This window comes from Mercenaria mercenaria, chromosome 1 (assembly GCF_021730395.1).
Source record: "Mercenaria mercenaria strain notata chromosome 1, MADL_Memer_1, whole genome shotgun sequence".
NCBI classification, from domain to species: Eukaryota; Metazoa; Mollusca; class Bivalvia; order Venerida; family Veneridae; genus Mercenaria; species Mercenaria mercenaria.
Window position 1 is genome coordinate 68,342,416 of NC_069361.1, and position 19,120 is coordinate 68,361,535.

The 19,120-nt window shown below is 35.9% G+C and overlaps 2 protein-coding genes across 2 annotated transcripts in view; one reads left to right on the forward strand and one right to left on the reverse strand.

Moving 5' to 3' along the window:
• LOC123565870 (tetratricopeptide repeat protein 7B-like) overlaps positions 1-19,120 on the forward strand; it is a 73,039-nt gene that overhangs the window by 41,857 nt on the left and 12,062 nt on the right. The window lies entirely within an intron of this gene.
• Positions 1,105-12,368, reverse strand: LOC123565858 (mucin-5AC-like). The gene is made up of 4 exons (XM_053552167.1): positions 12,334-12,368; positions 7,305-7,482; positions 4,862-5,045; positions 1,105-3,685 (listed from the first exon to the last, which is right to left on the reverse strand). Exons 1-4 carry the CDS (start codon positions 12,366-12,368, stop codon positions 1,527-1,529), a joined length of 2,556 nt encoding a protein of 851 aa, XP_053408142.1. The 3' UTR covers positions 1,105-1,526.

A 19,120-nucleotide genomic window follows, 5' to 3' on the forward strand; every position in this document is an offset into this window, starting at 1 on the left:
TATAGAAACTGTTAAATGAATACAAACTCAACGTCATTAACGCGCATATATAAATGCCCGGATTTCTTAAGCCTACGAAAACAGTATATTAGAAATTATTTTTGGCGCCATCCTAGCTTTTTTAAATTTTTACAGTTACTTAAAAGTGATAATATCAATGATGCACGTAATTTTTCCATTTATATATACAAAGCTTTTGAAGTAAGAAAAACTACAAATAGGGTCTAAAGGTATGTAGACGTACACTTGTGATATACATATAGCTGTTGTCTTAATTTCAACTTTCTATTTTTGTACGATATAAATACATATCAACACTAACTTATGTTAAAACAACTGTTTCAAACACTACTTGATCCAATACATGCTGTCTCTCCCGTTAAATAATTTATTTAGACAGTGAAACTTGTATCAAATTTGTACTTTTTGTCATCTTGCCATACCATGTTTTAGATTATGAATTGTATATGATGCTATGCTCATGAATCTTGTCAGGTTTATTGCATATAATAATAAAAACTATTCTATTCTATTCTATTCTATTCTATTCTATAAAAAGGTGTTATAACAGCGAGCGAGCGCGAGAATCTCTCTGTTAACACAAGTTTTAACACCCCCGAAAAGTGACAAAAACAGCAGTTTTTATGCTAGAATAAAATATAGAAATTGCCTTTTATTCGATGTCAGTTTTATGTTACCGTAACCGTACGCCAGATCCAGGTTTTATTCTTGGTTACCCGGATAAAGGATGTTTTTTTTTTTTTTTTTTTTTTTTTTTTTTTTTTTTTTTTTGCAAACGTGCAAAATTCATACAAGGCAACAGATTGCAGACATTTTCAAAACCAACAAAACAATACCAGTTTGACATTTGTATATAGCGCAACATTAAATTTTCAATACTGGATTAGCAATGCGCATAGGTGCAGCTTTTTAGATGAAAACACTGAAAATACAAAAAATGTTTACTGTTTCCTAGGGGTTACTTTACGTACTACTGTCTGGTTTAATATTGCAGGACAAAGATAATGCTACTTTTTGTTCTGTTTTTTTTTTTTTTTTTTTTTTTTTTTTGTGACTTTAGTGTCATACTGACACAATTTAGGTCATATTTCGACATCTCAAACTTTAATGGTGGAGAAAGATATCGTGTGTCCATTCTGTCATTATTTCAGGCACGAGCAGGTAACTAAGTAGAACCACCAAGCTGGATGGCTTTTTGAAATGAAAGAACATTTTTTTTCCGCAAGCGAGATCTCGAACCAGTGCCCGTGAAGAACGAGGATTCGAAGTGTGCGACATTAATCATTCGGCCACGGAAGGGTCATATATATGTTAATAAGAACCGTTTTACAGCGGTCTTACTTTACCTTTAATACAAATTCATGTCAAAGAGTTATATGCAATAAATCGCCACATTTGAAAAGAAATATTTGCGTATTATTGTTAAAATTCTGTATTCGTTACAAGAACTTATGCTTCTTCTAAACTAATCGCTTTTCCTACAACTCTACTCTAAAAACGTATAGTCACGATTTGCACAACACACGCAGTACTTTCAGCTTAGACAAGTCGGCCAGTAGCAACAGTCCAAAGATCGCCCCAATGATGACGACCCCGAAAATTCCCATGCTTTTACTCTTTACACGATTGTCCGGTGCTGAAGTAAGTTTGCGCCGTGTTGCCGAGAGCTTGGATTTGTCCACCTGCAATTCCATCAGTATTTCTTCAAACGTTTGCTCTTTATATGAGGAACTTTTTGTAGAAAGTTTGGACAAATCCGAACAGTTACACATGCACATTGAAACCGATGTTCCGGATGTGGATGTAAATGTTGTGTTGTAAATGGTTGCGACTGGGCTGCTTGTTGTGGAATCGATAGAGACGGGAACAGGAGACGTGTTAGGGTCCACGGTGGACGTTGGTAGAGACGTACTTGGGTCCGCTGTAATAGCCGGACTAACCGTATCTGAGTGCGTAGATGAAGATGCACTGGTTATTTCAGGCTCCCTGAAGGCAGTTGTATTATTCGTCGTTGTGCTTATGAAGACTGTTTGGCTAGTCTGAGTAAGGTCATTGGAGACAGCCTCGGTAGCTGTACTTGGATCCGTTGTTAATGTTACTGCTGAACTCTGTCCTGAAGTTGTGGAGAATGAAGATGAAGTTTTAATTGTATCGTATTCAGAAAGAGTAGATATTGTCGACAAAGATCCAGTAGTTGACGTTGGTTGTGTGTTTGTGCTAGTAGGAGCAGCACTTGGTGTCGATATTGTGCTAGCAGATTCAGTAGTTGACGTTGTTGGAGTGCTTGTGCTAGTAGGAGCAACACTTGATGTCGATACTGTGCTAGCAGATTCAGTAGTTGACGTTGTTGGAGTGCTTGTGCTAGTAGGAGCAACACTTGATGTCGATACTGTGCTAGCAGATTCAGTAGTTGACGTTGTTGGAGTGCTTATGCTAGTAGGAGCAACACTTGATGTCGATACTGTGCTAGCAGATTCAGTAGTTGACGTTGTTGGAGTGCTTGTGCTAGTAGGAGCAACACTTGATGTCGATACTGTGCTAGCAGATTCAGTAGTTGACGTTGTTGGAGTGCTTGTGCTAGTAGGCGCAGCACTTGATGTCGATACTGTGCTAGCAGATTCAGTAGTTGACGATGTCGGTGTGCTTGTGCTAGTAGGCGCAGCACTTGATGTCGATACTGTGCTAGCAGATTCAGTACTTGACGTTGTGGGAGTGCTTGTGCTAGTAGGAGCAACACTTGATGTCGATACTGTGCTAGCAGATTCAGTAGTTGACGTTGTTGGAGTGCTTGTGCTAGTAGAATCAACACTTGATGTCCATACTGTGCTAGCAGATTCAGTAGTTGACGATGTCGGTGTGCTTGTGCTAGTAGGCGCAGCACTTGATGTCCATACTGTGCTAGCAGATTCAGTAGTTGACGATGTCGGTGTGCTTGTGCTAGTAGGCGCAGCACTTGATGTCCATACTGAGCTAGCAGATTCAGTAGTTGACGTTGTTGGAGTGTTTGTTCTAGTAGGCGCAGCACTTGATGTCGATACTGTGCTAGCAGATTCAGTAGTTGACGTTGTTGGAGTGCTTGTGCTAGTAGGAGCAACACTTGATGTCGATACTGTGCTAGCAGATTCAGTAGTTGACGTTGTTGGAGTGCTTGTGCTAGTAGGAGCAACACTTGATGTCGATACTGTGCTAGCAGATTCAGTAGTCGACGTTGTTGGAGTGCTTGTGCTAGTAGAATCAACACTTGATGTCGATACTGTGCTAGCAGATTCAGTAGTCGACGTTGTTGGAGTGTTTGTGCTAGTAGGCGCAGCACTTGATGTCGATACTGTGCTAGCAGATTCAGTAGTCGACGTTGTTGGAGTGTTTGTGCTTATAGGCGCAGCACTTGATGTCGATACTGTGCTAGCAGATTCAGTAGTCGACGTTGTTGGAGTGCTTGTGCTAGTAGGCGCAGCACTTGATGTCGATACTGTGCTAGCAGATTTAGTAGTCGACGTTGTTGGAGTGCTTGTGCTAATAGAACCAACACTTGATGTCGATACTGTGCTAGCAGACCCAATAGTTGACGTTGTTAATGTGCTAGAATGGGCAACACTTGTCGTTGATGTACGAGTTGTATCGGTGGCTGGGGAAGTAACGTCGGGATCTGAAAAGGTAACAGCCACTTAATGACCATGCGATGACTTTACCGCCTTTTTTTTTTTTTTTTAAGCATGCAGAGCAACTTCTCTGGCCATTGTTGCTTTATATTTAATGACATTGACATTATGACATTACACGCATCAATTGTTTTCTATCTTTATATTAGTCATCAATATCAAATATAGATCTTGATCCAAGGTAATAAAAACTGAGATTTGAAACCTGCATCTGATTGGATGGCGATTCTGAGCTTAAGGTGTTGTTGTTACCGGAAGTAATGGCTTGACGTCATATAACTGGGTAAGTAAATAAAGCCTGGGCTCGGTATACAAAAGCAAAAATCATTTTATGAATCAGAAAATGTATCAAAAGTACAACGTTATCATCTTTCTAGAGATAAGATATTAAAAAGTTTGACATTTGAATTAATTCCAAATCATGTGTTAATATCAGCTTGAAATGTGCGAATATCTTTAAATATATATATATTTTTATTTTTTGGCAAAAACTACTACTTTACTGGGTTTAACGCCATTTTTCAACAGTATTCAATCGTCACGAAAAACATACGGCCCGCCCTAGGATCGAACTCACGCCATTTTTCAACAGTATTCAATCGTCACGAAAAACATACGGCCCGCCCTAGGATCGAACTCACGCCATTTTTCAACAGTATTCAATCGTCACGAAAAACATACGGCCCGCCCTAGGATCGAACTCACGCCATTTTTCAACAGTATTCAATCGTCACGAAAAACATACGGCCCGCCCTAGGATCGAACTCACGCCATTTTTCAACAGTATTCAATCGTCACGAAAAACATACGGCCCGCCCTAGGATCGAACTCACGCCATTTTTCAACAGTATTCAATCGTCACGAAAAACATACGGCCCGCCCTAGGATCGAACTCACGACCCCGCGATCCTTAGATCGGTGCTCTCCCTATTAAGCTAAGCAGGCGGGTTCAGATGTAAACATTGTAGTACATGTACGAATTTATTGAAATTTAAAAGATATAAAACAGTTAAAACAGTTTTATGGTTCATTCTTATTCCATGTAAAATATATTTACAAGAAAAGCCTTATATTTACATAAAATAATTCCAAAATCAAAGCTATACATTTCAGAGAAAATTCTTCTAAACGTAGTATATGCCAATAGAAACTTTCAAATTCAGAGTGATTTGAAATCTTACCATGGCCTAGGCATTCTGTCTGGCTGTTCTTTAGAACAAAACAATCCCCATAAGGCCCTTCGGAACCTTCGTAAGATGGATTAAATTCAACAGTAGCGATCTCCGGAGGATGGAGTTTATTCGAGCTTCGAACACAGACCCATCTCTTCTTAAGATGATCACTTATTACTTTAGCACCTGTTATCTGTAAAATGTACACACATATTTATATTAATTATACATAAGGGGCTGTAGGTAATTTTCTATAAATTCGATTTTCTAAAAAATCGATTAAACAGTCTCACTGGTCATAAAATCATTCTAAAGATATGCGAGAACGGTTATATATAGGAACTTCTTTAGTCTTAAAAATTATTTGTTTAATTTTTGTATTTGTCGTCCAAAATCATTGTAAATTTTATAAATTTCAACCTTTTTGGACTACACATTTTAAGGTCTTTTGTGGATATAAAAATCAAAACTTTCGGTGGACTGTTAGAAGCATTCTGGAAATTTAAGTTAGCATGAAGGAACAATTTCGATGACAGAGTTAGTTAAATTTCGAAAATAGATACTTTTTAACAAAAAAAAAAAAAAATCTTCCGTCAACATTGAACACTGGGAAAACTTTAGTTTTTGGACATAACATCGGTGTTGTTAAAGATGATAACAGTTCCTGCTACCATCAGTGCAGTATATCGTAGAATTTAGTATTACATGGCCAAAATTCACGAAAAATAATGTATGTTACACATTTGACGGATCAAACAGTTGTGATGACAATATGGAAACTTTACCAAACTCCAGTTAGTAATAAATTTTCAAGACTGAGATTGAATATCTTGCAGACGAACCTTTTTAGAGCAGCGACATTATTATGTTTTAAGCAATAGAACTTACTTATCTATACTCCAGGGCTGAGTGAAATATAAAACACATCCCAAATTCTAAGTTTAAATTTTAGTTTTTAACCCTTATCATGCTGGACACGATGATTCGTTTGCACAGTGTAGATCAGATGCCTACTCTTGATCTGCATGCGCATACATCATAATTTGTAAGCACCTTTCACGTATAGTATGTTTAATTGAAGGTAAGGTGTAAGACCGTAATGAATCGGCAATTCACGGCGTCGAATATCCTTTTTTGTATGCATCTTCGGATTAAATAGATTTACTATTTCATGTAAAAATAACTTTTAAACCATGAAATCAGCACTAGCTCTCCTTGGATCCTGTTTGAGGTCTGCTTTTGGCAATCTAATATTAAAAAGAGTGCGTGACCATACTCAGTAAAAATTACCTGACTAAGACAATATGATGAACAAGCTATACTGCTGGAGACTATCAAAGGAATACTACTTCAATTTACCAAAACAGCTTGACAACTTTACGTCATAACTAAGAATAGTGATTAAAAGACCTTCTGGGGGGTTATAACTAAGTGCAATGTATTCATCATCTCGGCTGGATGATTAATGTAAGAAATAGGTATGTAAGTAAGAAATAACCGATTGGCGAGTCAAATCAAGTGTATTGGTATTGATTGCCCTGATTTAAAGCATGCATTCAACTGTGGGTTCGAACCAACAAATTTCTTTTAGATTAATTTTGAATTTCACTATTCAAAAAGGTACGTACCCAACATATTTTTTTATTGCTGGACTATTAATATTTACTGGTTTATTCGAATTTTTTTTCCTCTTTTTTCCCCATTCGTTTTCTTTTATATTTTTTTCTCTCAAAATTTATTTCAGATATGAAAAAATATTATTTCAATTCACAAACAAGGTTAATCCTCAGATTCGCTGGCAGTGTCGGTTTCTCAATTGTCCGTTGAATCATCAACGTTAAAAACGACTTTCGTGAAAAAACTGGACATTATACAATGTTGTTATCAAAAAAGTAAAAAAAAGACATTACTTTTCTGGGATTCGAACCCACACCTACACCTAATACATTGTATGCGACGTTCACTCTAACCTACTGCGCCAACGTGACAAGTTTAGTACATCCCATTGGTTGGTGTCTTTTATGTATAAAATATGTATTCAGTAAACTATAGCACCCCTTTATTTGGATTAGTTCAATATTAAAAGTACATTTACGGCCGAATGCACAACGTATATCTATAGCTTAAAATCATCCGCGGGTATTCTTCTTTACAATCAAGCATCAATAAAGCTTATAATTATCTCGCATGAAAATGGCTTTTAATAGGCGGGAAAATTCGCTATATAATGATATGGGCTACATACGAGTGGACCACGGAGATATATCCGGCGAATTACTAGCTTCATGTCTTAAGTGTAGTGGTTTCCCTAAAAGCCGGAATATGCCGAAGTCACATACGGATTCGAACGGAATTTACCGATTGTCATTTCGGATCAACTACTTACTGAGTAAAGTTGTCAAGGTGACTCTAATTTGTGTAAAAAACAAAACAAAAAAACAATATACATTACGTCAACGGAATGCAGATCTCTGCTAAATGTAATATTCACAGTCCATGAGACGTCTCCGACATCGACGTTAAACTTGCACGCTCCAAAATATTCATAGTAGTGGTTGCCATTCGGACTAGATGGTGCAACAATTGTGTGTGGAAAACAATGGTAAAAATCCAGCCATCCAAACAGAAATCTGTTATAATATTGAAACATGAAGAAGTGTTATTCGCTGTATAAGTTAAACATATTTGTTTGACGTAGAATGTTCATATACGTCACAGACAAACTTCATTTATAAATGTGATCTGTCACACAGGTGCCCGTCCAGTCTTGGTGCCCATATGGGTGCCGCCCCCTCCAAAAAAAAAAAAAAAATAAATAAATTAAAAACACTGTTTTAAGCCTAAAACGAAAAAAAAAACAATTTTGAATTTTTTTTCCCTATATAATTATACTCTATGTGGAAAAGGTGCATGTGTTGCCGTAACGCTATGGAGGTTTACTAGGACACGCTGTGGAACAACCAAAATGTCCAGTTCAGTACCAATGCAAGCTACCCTGCTGCAATTTACACACCATGCATTTATTAAATAGTAAACAATCCTATTCTACCTAGTAAACAGCCTTAAATAACTTACATTTAAATTCTAAGACGCAAACGACGGAATAGGTTTTCTACTTTCGTTTTGAAACAAAATGGCCGATCGTCACTGTTATTTTGCAAGTGTCTAGACAATTTGGCTTGTTTGAATTTAAATGTAAGTTATTTAAGGCTGTTTACTAGGTAGAATAGGATTGTTTACTATTTTGTAAATGCATGATGTGTAAATTGCAGCAGGGTAGCTTGCATTGGTACTGAACTGGACATTTTGGTTGTTCCACGGCGTGTCCTAGTATATGGCGTACCATTTGGGTCAAAAGTCTGAAATCGCTCGAGCGGTACCGTAATACACGGTAAGCGTGTAAATTTACATGCTCACCGTGTAAATTTATACGTTAAGCGTGTTTTTTACACGCTTAGCGTATAAATTACACGCTGAGCGCGTAAATTTACACGCTCACCGTGTAAATTTACACGCTCAACGTGTATTTTCGTTGACCCGATTCTAGATTTAGAATTCGGGCAAATAGACCAATCAAAATTTAGTTTAGAACTGCAAAAATGACTGCATTCACCGCGGACCAATAGTATGATCGTCTTCTGTATCCATATGAAAAAAATGCAGACAGCAGTAGTTTCTTAAACGAGTGTATATTATTAAATGGGTAATAATTCATATCTACAACCAAATGGAGAACAATTTCATTGAAAAAATATATACCATTTATTTCCGGGTAGCCAACGACCGGCTGCACGAAGTCCCAGTAATGTATATGATGCGTACCTGTAACTAACAAACTTACACTGAAATGGATAATAATTTATAACTACAGCGAAATGGAGAATTATTTCATTGGCGAAATGAATAATATTTATTTCTGGGTAGCCAACGACTGGCTACGCGAAGTCCCGGTAATGTATATGATGCGTTCCTGTTACTTACAAACTTATAAATGAAACTGATAATAATTTATAACTACAATGAAATGGAGAATAATTTCATTGACGAAATGGATAATATTTATTTCTGGGTAGCCGACGACCGGCCGCGCGAACCCCATGTAATATTTATCATGCGTACCTTAACTAACAGAGTTATTACTGAAATGAATAATAATTTATAACTACAACGAAATAGAGAATAACTTCATTCACGAAATGGATAATATTTATTTCTGTGTAGCCGGCGACCGGCCACGCGAAGCCTAGGAAATATATGTTACGCGTTTAATTTTTTTTTTATTAAACTTCGAGTTTAATCATATTTTATTGCTTATTACTGTTTACATTTATACTAACAAACATCAAAAATGTACATGTACAGCCAAGAAAATAAGCAAATGGGTCGGGCCACAAGTACATGTAACTATCAAACTTATTACTAAAATGGATAATAAATACAACGAAAGGGAGAATATTATTTCATAGCCGAAATGGCTAAAATCTGTATTACTTAAATGGAAAATAATTATATATGGAACATTTGAAGATCAATTATTGAAACCAAAGTTTTTGTCTTATTTCCTTGCTCGACCTCGCAGAACTTACAACCTGCCGCAATAAGCTTACATGATACTTGTAATATAATTAAAAGTGGTAGTTGAAAATGAAATATTCAGTTTAGTCCAGCCTTTCATTTTGTATCCGCTTATACTAAAGTGGGGATCAATTCATTCCGTATTCAAAAATAGTAATCATCTTAGAATTGTTATTTATCATTTCTATTGATTCAACGAATTGCAAGTTTTTATTTGAAAATATCAAATGGCAGCGGTCAGATTTAAGAGAGAGAGAGCGAGAGAGAGAGAGAGGGTGGGAGAGAGGTGGAGAGAGAGAGAGAGAGAGAGAGAACTAGAGAGAGAGAGAGAGGTGGGGGAGGGGGGAGGGCGTGTAGCAGGGAAGGGTGTTCTAGACTTGAAATCTTGTTCTATTTTTTGCGGAATTCATCTTTATCATAATTATTCTATTAAATTACGGATAATGACGTTGCGCACGATACATTTTCGATAAGAAAATGATCCAGCATGTAAATATAAGAAATAAAATAATATAGATTTATATTAGCAGGAAGGTCTAATACGTATCAGGTGTTCCAGATATTAGGTATTTCCCATCAGTAAGTAGTTAAAGTCCTTGATTCATATCTAACGAATTTACATTTTTGTTACTACACTTTCATCGTTTTGAAAATAAATGTCCATTAAATTTCCAAATATATTCTTATAGATTTTAGAATACTAGATATCTTGTGAAATCACAAGACAGCTCCGCCACGAGATATATTAATCCGTGTGCGTTCATATATAGTGGCATTGATGACCGAAGGCATTAAATTGTATCATATCAAAGCCATCAGTTAATGCTTCAGTAAATTTTATGATCCGCTCTAATTAGGGAACCTCGAAAGGATCTTGATAACCTAGGTGACATATATTTTATCATGTCATTTTGCATAATAGTTACGTAATGATTTCCGGTAGATCACTTAAAACAGCAACTTCAGTGACATGGAGCCGCTCGATGTCCCCTCCCTCCAATTATGTACGTGTCATATTAAAGTCGGAGAAAAATGAATACTATTATTATTTATATATATATTATTTGAAGTTGTAGAAAAAATAGATATATGATAACAAATGACATTTTAAAATGTAAAGTACAAGTTTTATATGTGTATGATGTGTGGAAGTAGACTGGAAATGCTTGTTCTTTTCTGACAAAAATAAGAATAAAGCAGGCTTTTCAGGTGAGATATGATAAAAAATTTACATGTCATGTCTTTAATCAAAGCATATATATTGTAGAATAAACTACTTGACTGAAATCATCTTTACAGTGGCAAAACAATTCGTAATATAATGAAAATATTATGTATGTTTCCTTAACAGTAATAATTCAATCATAAACTTTATAAATATCTTCCTTTGTAACATGTATTTTGATTGGCTAATTTATTTTAAAGTGTAACTCAAGCGAGCGATACGCGCTAAGCGTATAAATTTGTACGCTAAGCGTATATTTTACCCGGTAAACGCGTAAAAATACACGGTGAGCGTGTACTTTTATAGATCTACCGATTGAAATACACGGTAAGCGTGTAAATTTACACGGTAAGCGTGTAAATTTACACGCTAACCGTGTATTATGGTATCGCTCGAGCGATTTCAGACTTTTGACCCAAACGGTACGTCATACTAGTACACCTCCATAGCGTTACGGCAACACATGCACCTTTTCCATATAAGAGTATATATAGGGGGAAAAAATTCAAAAAAAAAAAATTTTTTTTTTCGTTTTAGGCTTAAAACAGTGTTTTTAATTTTTTTTTTTGAGGGGGCGGCACCCATATGGGCACCAAGACTGGACGGGCATCTGTGATCTGTCTAGACTATTTGAATAAAACATGACGATTCTGAGCGCCGTTTACGGTGCGGTCAAAGCCAAACAAGGAAAGGATAACGGACGCAACAACGAAACATCAAAAACAAACTTACAAAATAACGGAACAAACATCTTATTTTCAGGGGCGAAAATACGACATCCTTGAACGAAAAGATGACATTGACAAAAAGAAGCAACCATGTATAAGTCTAAGAATAAAACGATGTGGTTAAAGACCATCTTGAAAGCGACCTAATAGAAGGTATGAGACGAGAAGCATCAGCGATACATTTTCTGTATCATTCTTTTATAAAGATTTTCAGACACGAAATATGAGCCGTGTCATGAGAAAATCAACATAGTGGGTTTGCGACCAGCATGGATCAAGACCAGTCTGCGCATCCGCGCAAGTCTGGTCAGGATCCATGCTGTTCGCTTTTAAAGCCTACTGCAATTAGAGAAACCGTTAGCGAACAGCTGACCAGACTGCGCGGATGCCCACTATGTTGATTTTCTTGTGTCGCGGCTCAATTATATTATCTAATCCATTGATTATCCGTTTCACATTTAACTAAATTCTTATGTAAAAACAGGGAACAGTTCGATTTGGCCCGCCACCTACCTAACATCACATTTGCAGGCAGGTTTGATTCAAGAGTATACACACCCATTTTTGACAAAGAACCTTTATATAATATTCACTTCAGTTAACTTCAATCTGTTAACTGATTTTCATTTATGAAAAATTATCTCACATGATTTATACATATATATATGTATATGTTGTACTTAAATATATGCTTAAATAAATTTTATCAAAATCATCTTAAAAATAAACACGGCCACTCTATGACCATTCTATAACCACATTATATGTTTATTTCTTTGACGAAAGATCAGAAATGTGCAATTCAAGTTTTAGGTTCTGTTATAAAACGCTCAGTTGTAAATCTTAATTTTTGAATCATTCGTAAAAAATATTTGTTCTTAAAACAGGCATTTACTACTTCATGTAAATCAACAACAAAAATATAAAGAAATATAGCGACTCAAAAAACTTACCCGCATATCAGTACTCTATGAAGAAATGCTGCCATGCTTGCAATTTTCCTCCGTTACTAATTTCATGTAAATATATTACTGCTTTATATATTTGATATATGTGCCAGAAACTAGGAACATTTTCCATGTGAAATGTTACACATTCATTCGTTTTGATGAAAATGAAAAGGCTCTTCCGTTTGATGTTTACTTTCTTCTGTGCAGGGTATGTGATAAAATATTTGTTGTTGGAGAGTTGTTTCAATTAAGATATAAAATTCGATCGAGCTCAAAAGACAGGAAACAGCGCTTCAGAATTATTTTCGAGGTTAAAGATTCTATCTCACATTTTCTATTTTCTATAAAAAGCGGAAATCTTGAAACACTTGTTCAACAAATAAATCACTCAGACTCTGATGTTTAGTTCCATCCATCAATAAATTTGTTCCACTTTTTCAAGTTGGCATCAATGTCCTACTTTTTTATATCACAGATCCGAGATCACGGTTTTGTTTATTTCGGTATTTTGTCATTTAAAGCACGATATTTATTTAACTTTTAAGTAGCTGGAAAATAATAACACATGCATTTCCATTAGAGCCAACTGTATTATATACCAGAACAAGCAACCATCAGGTTTTACTCAATTTTACCCGGTCAGATACCCATTTTAAAATGTTTAAGACTGACACATCCCCATCTCCTCCAAATACTGAATGAATATCTTCACTAAGTATCGAAACAAAATCTGCTGAAAGTGAAATCATTTCAACCCCATTCTCATCTGTTAAGGTATCCTAGAGCTGTGTCAGACTGCTGATATAGGATCGACTGAGTTTGAAACTCTTAATAACAGGTTTCAACCCACAATTAGTTGGGATGGACCTCTCCGACTTTGTGGCGAAAACTTTCGTCGTGTGCAAGCTTTCGTTTTTGACGAAATAAATTCCCAGCGTTAAGGAATCGTCAGGCAGTTGATGGTGTTTTCTGTGCACATTGCTTTGTGTTAAGCAACTCTGCCTCAAATACGCTTGTGTCTCGTCCTTTAACAGACTGGAGCAATGCCATGTTGACATTTACATGGGGTCTGATGAACACCTTAATTGTATAGGAAAGGCTAAACTTTATGTAAATATTTGCATGCGTGAAGAGCGGTCAGTCGTGGAGCTCGGTTCAGACGCTTAAAAGAATAAGGTGGAGAGAAACAGACATATTTTGTCTTCTGTTATAAGTGTAATACTTCTTTGATGTCGGCAAAATTTGGCAATTCGATGTATATCTTAGTAAGATAGTAATTTCTGAGCTTTACTGGAGATCAGGGCAGTGACTGACGGCCATTTCTTAACGGGCACCTCAAAGAGGTTGACCAAAAATAATTAATCAAGTTATATAAGCCCTAAAATTCAAAAGGAGCTCATTCACATTTGCGGGAGCCAAGTATCAGTATAATTCATCGTTCTCAGTCGGCAAAATATTTTACTGTAATGGCGGATGAATCTGCTGATGTAAGCAATACAGAACAGATTGCTTTCTGTTTCAGATTTACGGAAATGTCTGACTCTGATACCCATTCTGTTCACGAAGAGATTTTGTCTTTTGTCTCTACTAGAGACATAACTGAAGAAACGTTATTCAATATTTTAATTAGGGAGCTTGCAAAGTAATACCTAGACCCAACACTTATTGTTGGCCAAGGCTTCGACGGTGAAGGTAACATGGCAGGTAAGATTCGTGGTGTTCAAGCTAGGGTCACACAATTGTATCCACAGTTGTTGGAGACATACTCTAATTCATTACAAGCACACCAAAGCGTCTTGCCGTGTATCTGGAACACTCTGACAACAGACTTATGCTTAAAAGACTTTGTCCGACTATGTGGTCGCAGCATTCTGAAAATGTTCCAGCTTTTCTGAAAAATTTCAGCAATAAAAATACTCTTGCTGCACTACATACATATTCTGATACAAAAACGTCTTCCACATCAAATTCCTTGCACAATGCAATGTTGACCTTTGACTTTATTATAGCATTCAATATTGTCGGGGAGACATTAGATATACTTACCCCACTTTCAAATGCAATGCAAGTTCCAACATGCGATCTAGTGAAAGCATCTAGCCACGCACGAAGTCTGCAGGATGTAATACAGCTGAAGAGAAATGATTAGATGTATTTTGACACAATTTGGATATCTGCTGAGATTTAGGCCGGTCAGCAGAGTGTTACTGTACTTCGGCCTCGAATTGCAAGTAGACAAATGAACCGCAACAACATTCAAGCGGATACAATAAACGATTATTGGCGGTTGGACCTGTATCTCCCTTTTTTGGATCACTTACAGTCTGAGCTAAACGAGATACTGTGTGTAGCAATATCTCGGCTGTTGGCACAATATCGTTTGACCATTAAAATAGACCTACTTCCCCTCAGGTCAGGGACAACAAATTAGAGTATGATTCATTTATTGACACAGTGGCAGCTGATAACGACCTTGAAATCTGAAAACACGACACTAGTATCCTTCATCAGAACCTCACTGTAGATATGCTTTGTAAGGCTATGGACCAAAGCTATATTTTGTTTCCAAATTTGTACAACATTTTCGAAGTATTACTCACAATAACGGCTCCGACTGCTACAACAGAGAGATCGTTCAGCTCTTTGAGGAGAATTATCTACGGAATAGTGCTGACTTCCCTGGCCCTTCTATACATCTACAAAAACAAGTCTGTGGACATTGATAAAGTTATCAATCAATTTGATGCAACTGGGCATAGGCGTATAGCTCTTTCGTTTGGCAATCCCCCTAAGGAAATACCTGAAGATGATTAGACTTGAATCTAGGAGTATCATACAGATTGTCATAGAAACAACAATCAATTAGCTTTCAGATACAAAAATCGGATGAAAAGTCCCATGAGAACAAAACAAGGATAGAAAACCGATGATAATAGCAGATTAGGTTTCATTTAGTCTGTTCATAAGGGGACACCGCTTATACACTACCGTATAGCGGGTTATTTCTACGGGGGTAATATTTCTGCGTTTCTGCGGTCTCTCGGTAGAATCGCAAAAATATTTCCAGCAGAATATTCATCCAGCAAAAATTTAAAACGCAAAATAAATTTGCATTTTTTTTATCAACGTTGTTTCACGATACGTTACTCGAGGTAATCGTAAGTTCACAATGGCATGGTCTAATATTTTGAAATTACCGTCGTCATCTAACAACTACCGATAATGGTATAATTAGATGTGATGGTCAATCAAATCCTAACTGTTAATCCCTCAGAAAACGTTTCTTTTTGTTTGTTTGTTTGTTTGATTGATTTTTTTGTGAATGTAATAAACTGAGTTAATTTTACTTGAGTTGTTCTTATTAATTCCTTATGAACATCTTCCGAACTATGTAACCTTTATACTTGTGTAACCGTTATGCCGATATACCGTAGTTTGCAGTTGTACTGTGTACAATTGTTGTTGGACTTATATTTGTTCAGTTCAAAGTTATTATATCCTACAATGTATTCATTAAGAGGAAAGCTATTTTACAGCAGTTGCCGGTTATTTAGTTTATTGTTTTCATATGCTATAATTCTCACGACGTCTGATCATGCGGGGAATTATCTCCTCCTTGGCATCGAAAACGCAGAAATTGCACTTTCTTTTATGTGAAAACGCAGAAATTAAACACGCAGAAATTACTTTCACAATTTTTGGGACCAAAACGCAGAATATTTTGACCGCAGAAATAACCCGCTATACGGTAAATAGATTCTATAATTACAATCCAAATTCCTGCCCATATTTTATTAACAGTTACTGATAAAATACCGGTGTAGGGATTTATTTATTATTCTTAATTATGATACTGATATTTTATAACAAAACAAATAATCATGCATATTAATAATTTTTCACTCACTTTTTAAAATGAAACCTCAGAATGAAATGCCAATATATATAGATGACTAATATTATAGCTATCATGGCAACGTAGCAATCACTCTGTCCGCCCGTTCTTCCGTCTGTGCTTATTATGTTTATTCTAGCTAGATATATTTTAAGTACCACAAATACTTATCATAACATTGCGGAATGCAAGACACAGAATGTTATCACATATTAAAGGTCAGGAGGCGCTGAAAAGAAAGCAAAACATTACACTGTCTTGTTCGTGCCATATCTAAATCCTAGTTATTTTAGGAGAGATCAGAGAGTCTTTATTTATTTTGGACACGTTCCACTGGCTAAAAAAATGACGAGCAAATAGAATAGCAACTGCAAGCAAATAAATTAAACGTTAATGAAGACAAGATAGATCTAAGGAAATGAAAACAGGCCACGAAAGGACCAAGATAAAGATTTTAAAAAGAAATTAAAATGTATCAGTAATATTTGTATTATGTTGCACAGTAATTACACAGCAGAAGGAGAAGGAATAGGTTATATTATGTTTCACAGACATTACAACGCTGAAGGAATCAGTAATAGTTTATTGCTCAGGAATTACATCGCAAAAGTAATCAGTGATATTATGCTGCACAGAAAAAACATCGCACAAAGGAACCAGTAATATTATGTTGCTTAGAAATTACAACGCAGAATGAACCAGTAATATTATGTAGCACAGAAATTACAACGCACAGACGGAACGAATTATATTATGTTGCTCAGAAATTACAACGCAGAATGAACCAGTAATATTATGTTGCACAGAAATTACAACGCACAGACGGAACGAGTTATATTATGTTGCTCAGAAATTAATACGCAGAAGGATCCAGTAATATTATGCTGCACAGAAATAACAACATAGAAGGAATCAATAATATAATGATGTACAGAAATTTCAACGCAGAAGAAATAACAACATAGAAGGAACCGGTGATATTTTGTTGCACAGAAATCAAAACGCAGAAGGAACCAGTAATATAATATTGCACAAAAATAACATCGCACAAAGGCACCAGTAATATTATGTTGCTTAGAAATTAAAACGCAGAAGAAACCAGTAGTATAACATTGAACAGAAATTACAACGCAGACGGAACGAATTATATTATATTGCTCAGAAATTAAAAGGCAGAAAGAACCGGTAATATTATGTTGCTCAGAAATTACAACGAAGAAGGAACCAATAATATTATGTTGCACAGAAATAACTACACAGAAGGAATCAGTATTATAATGTTGCACAGAAAATAAAATGTAAAAGGAACCAGTGATATTATGTTGCACAGAAATAACATCGCACAAAGGAACCAGTAATAGTATGTTGCTTTGAAATTAGATTGGCGCCATATAACCTCTACTGTGTTGGTGCGCCGTAAAACCCAAATAAATAAATACTAGTAAATAAATTGAAATTAAAACGCAGAAGGAACCAGTAGTATTATGTTGCACAGAAATTACAACGCAGACGAAACGAGTTATATTATGCTGCACATAAATTTAAACGCAGAAGGAACCAGCAGTATTATGTTGCACAGAAATAGCAACACAGAAGCAACCAGTAATATTATGTTGCACAGTAATAGCAACATAGAAGCAGCCAGTAATATGATGTTGCACAGAAATAGCAACATAAAAGGAACCGGTAATATTATGTTGCACAGAGATAGCAACATGGAAGGAACCAGTAATATTATGTTGCTCAGAAATTTTGCAAAGGATACTACCTATTTAGCTGGCTACATCTGAGTTACCGCATTTTTTATTCCTGATTTTACATGATAATTTTCAAGTTCGTTTTCGTTGCTTATTTAAAGTTTCATATTTGATAGTTTTAATGTAGACAAGACCTCTGAAGCGCTTCGCACCTCATAGCCTCCTTAAAGGCTATATTCCTTCAATGCTTGGTAATGTCCTCATTTAGATATTCATTAATTAATGTTTTTTTTTTTTTATCTTTGAGCACTAGCCTTGATTTTATAAACTAAGTTTTTGGCATTTTTGGATGTGAATTGTACCAACAATTCTCTTTTTTATGTAACCGGACCTCTATAATGTACACAACTCCAAGTTAATAAGTTCGTTTATAGGGGTTCTTTGATGTATGTAGCTATTCTTAGGATATTATAATAAGATATGCTGGACAGAGCTGTTTCTGGGGTAACTTGTGGGCACATACCAAAATCATTTGAATAGGCAAACATCAATTGCTCTTCATCATGTATTGTAATCATTAGAGTTCCTGTTGGCACTCATACTGAACTTCGTTTCTGATAGACATGGAGCTATGTTTCTTGTTCTTGAATTGTTGAATCGTTTATGTAATTCATATCGTCAATGGATTCCGAACTGGATTTGCTTTAACCTATTTCAGATCTTTCATTTCACACTGGTCTCTTTAACTATCTTCTGCAGAGTCTTAATTCTTTGCTTTTCAACAATTGTTTCCTGTGGAGTAGAGATCATTCCTCATAGCGGAGACTGTTTTGCTGCTGTCTCTTTTCAAAGTTTGTTTTTTAGTTCAACGTCGTTAAAACGACTTTGTTATCAATACAGGCATACAAGACGCACATTTTGAACTTTTTATTTCGTGGTGTATTGTGTCTACATATGTACTGTCGTATAAGGTGATAATGATTCGGATAATTTAAAATAAGGTTCTACTTTGTCATATTTCATCACAGGCATTTTTCAAGACTTCACTTGAAAAGTAACACCAAAAGATACATTTGTACGAAATCCTGTTAAGGACATCATGTTCTCGCCCTTCGCTTTTCACAGATGCACTAGAAAAACAACGCGAGATTTGCTCGTTAACCACAACATAAACTGGTTATTTTCTATTTTGTTATCA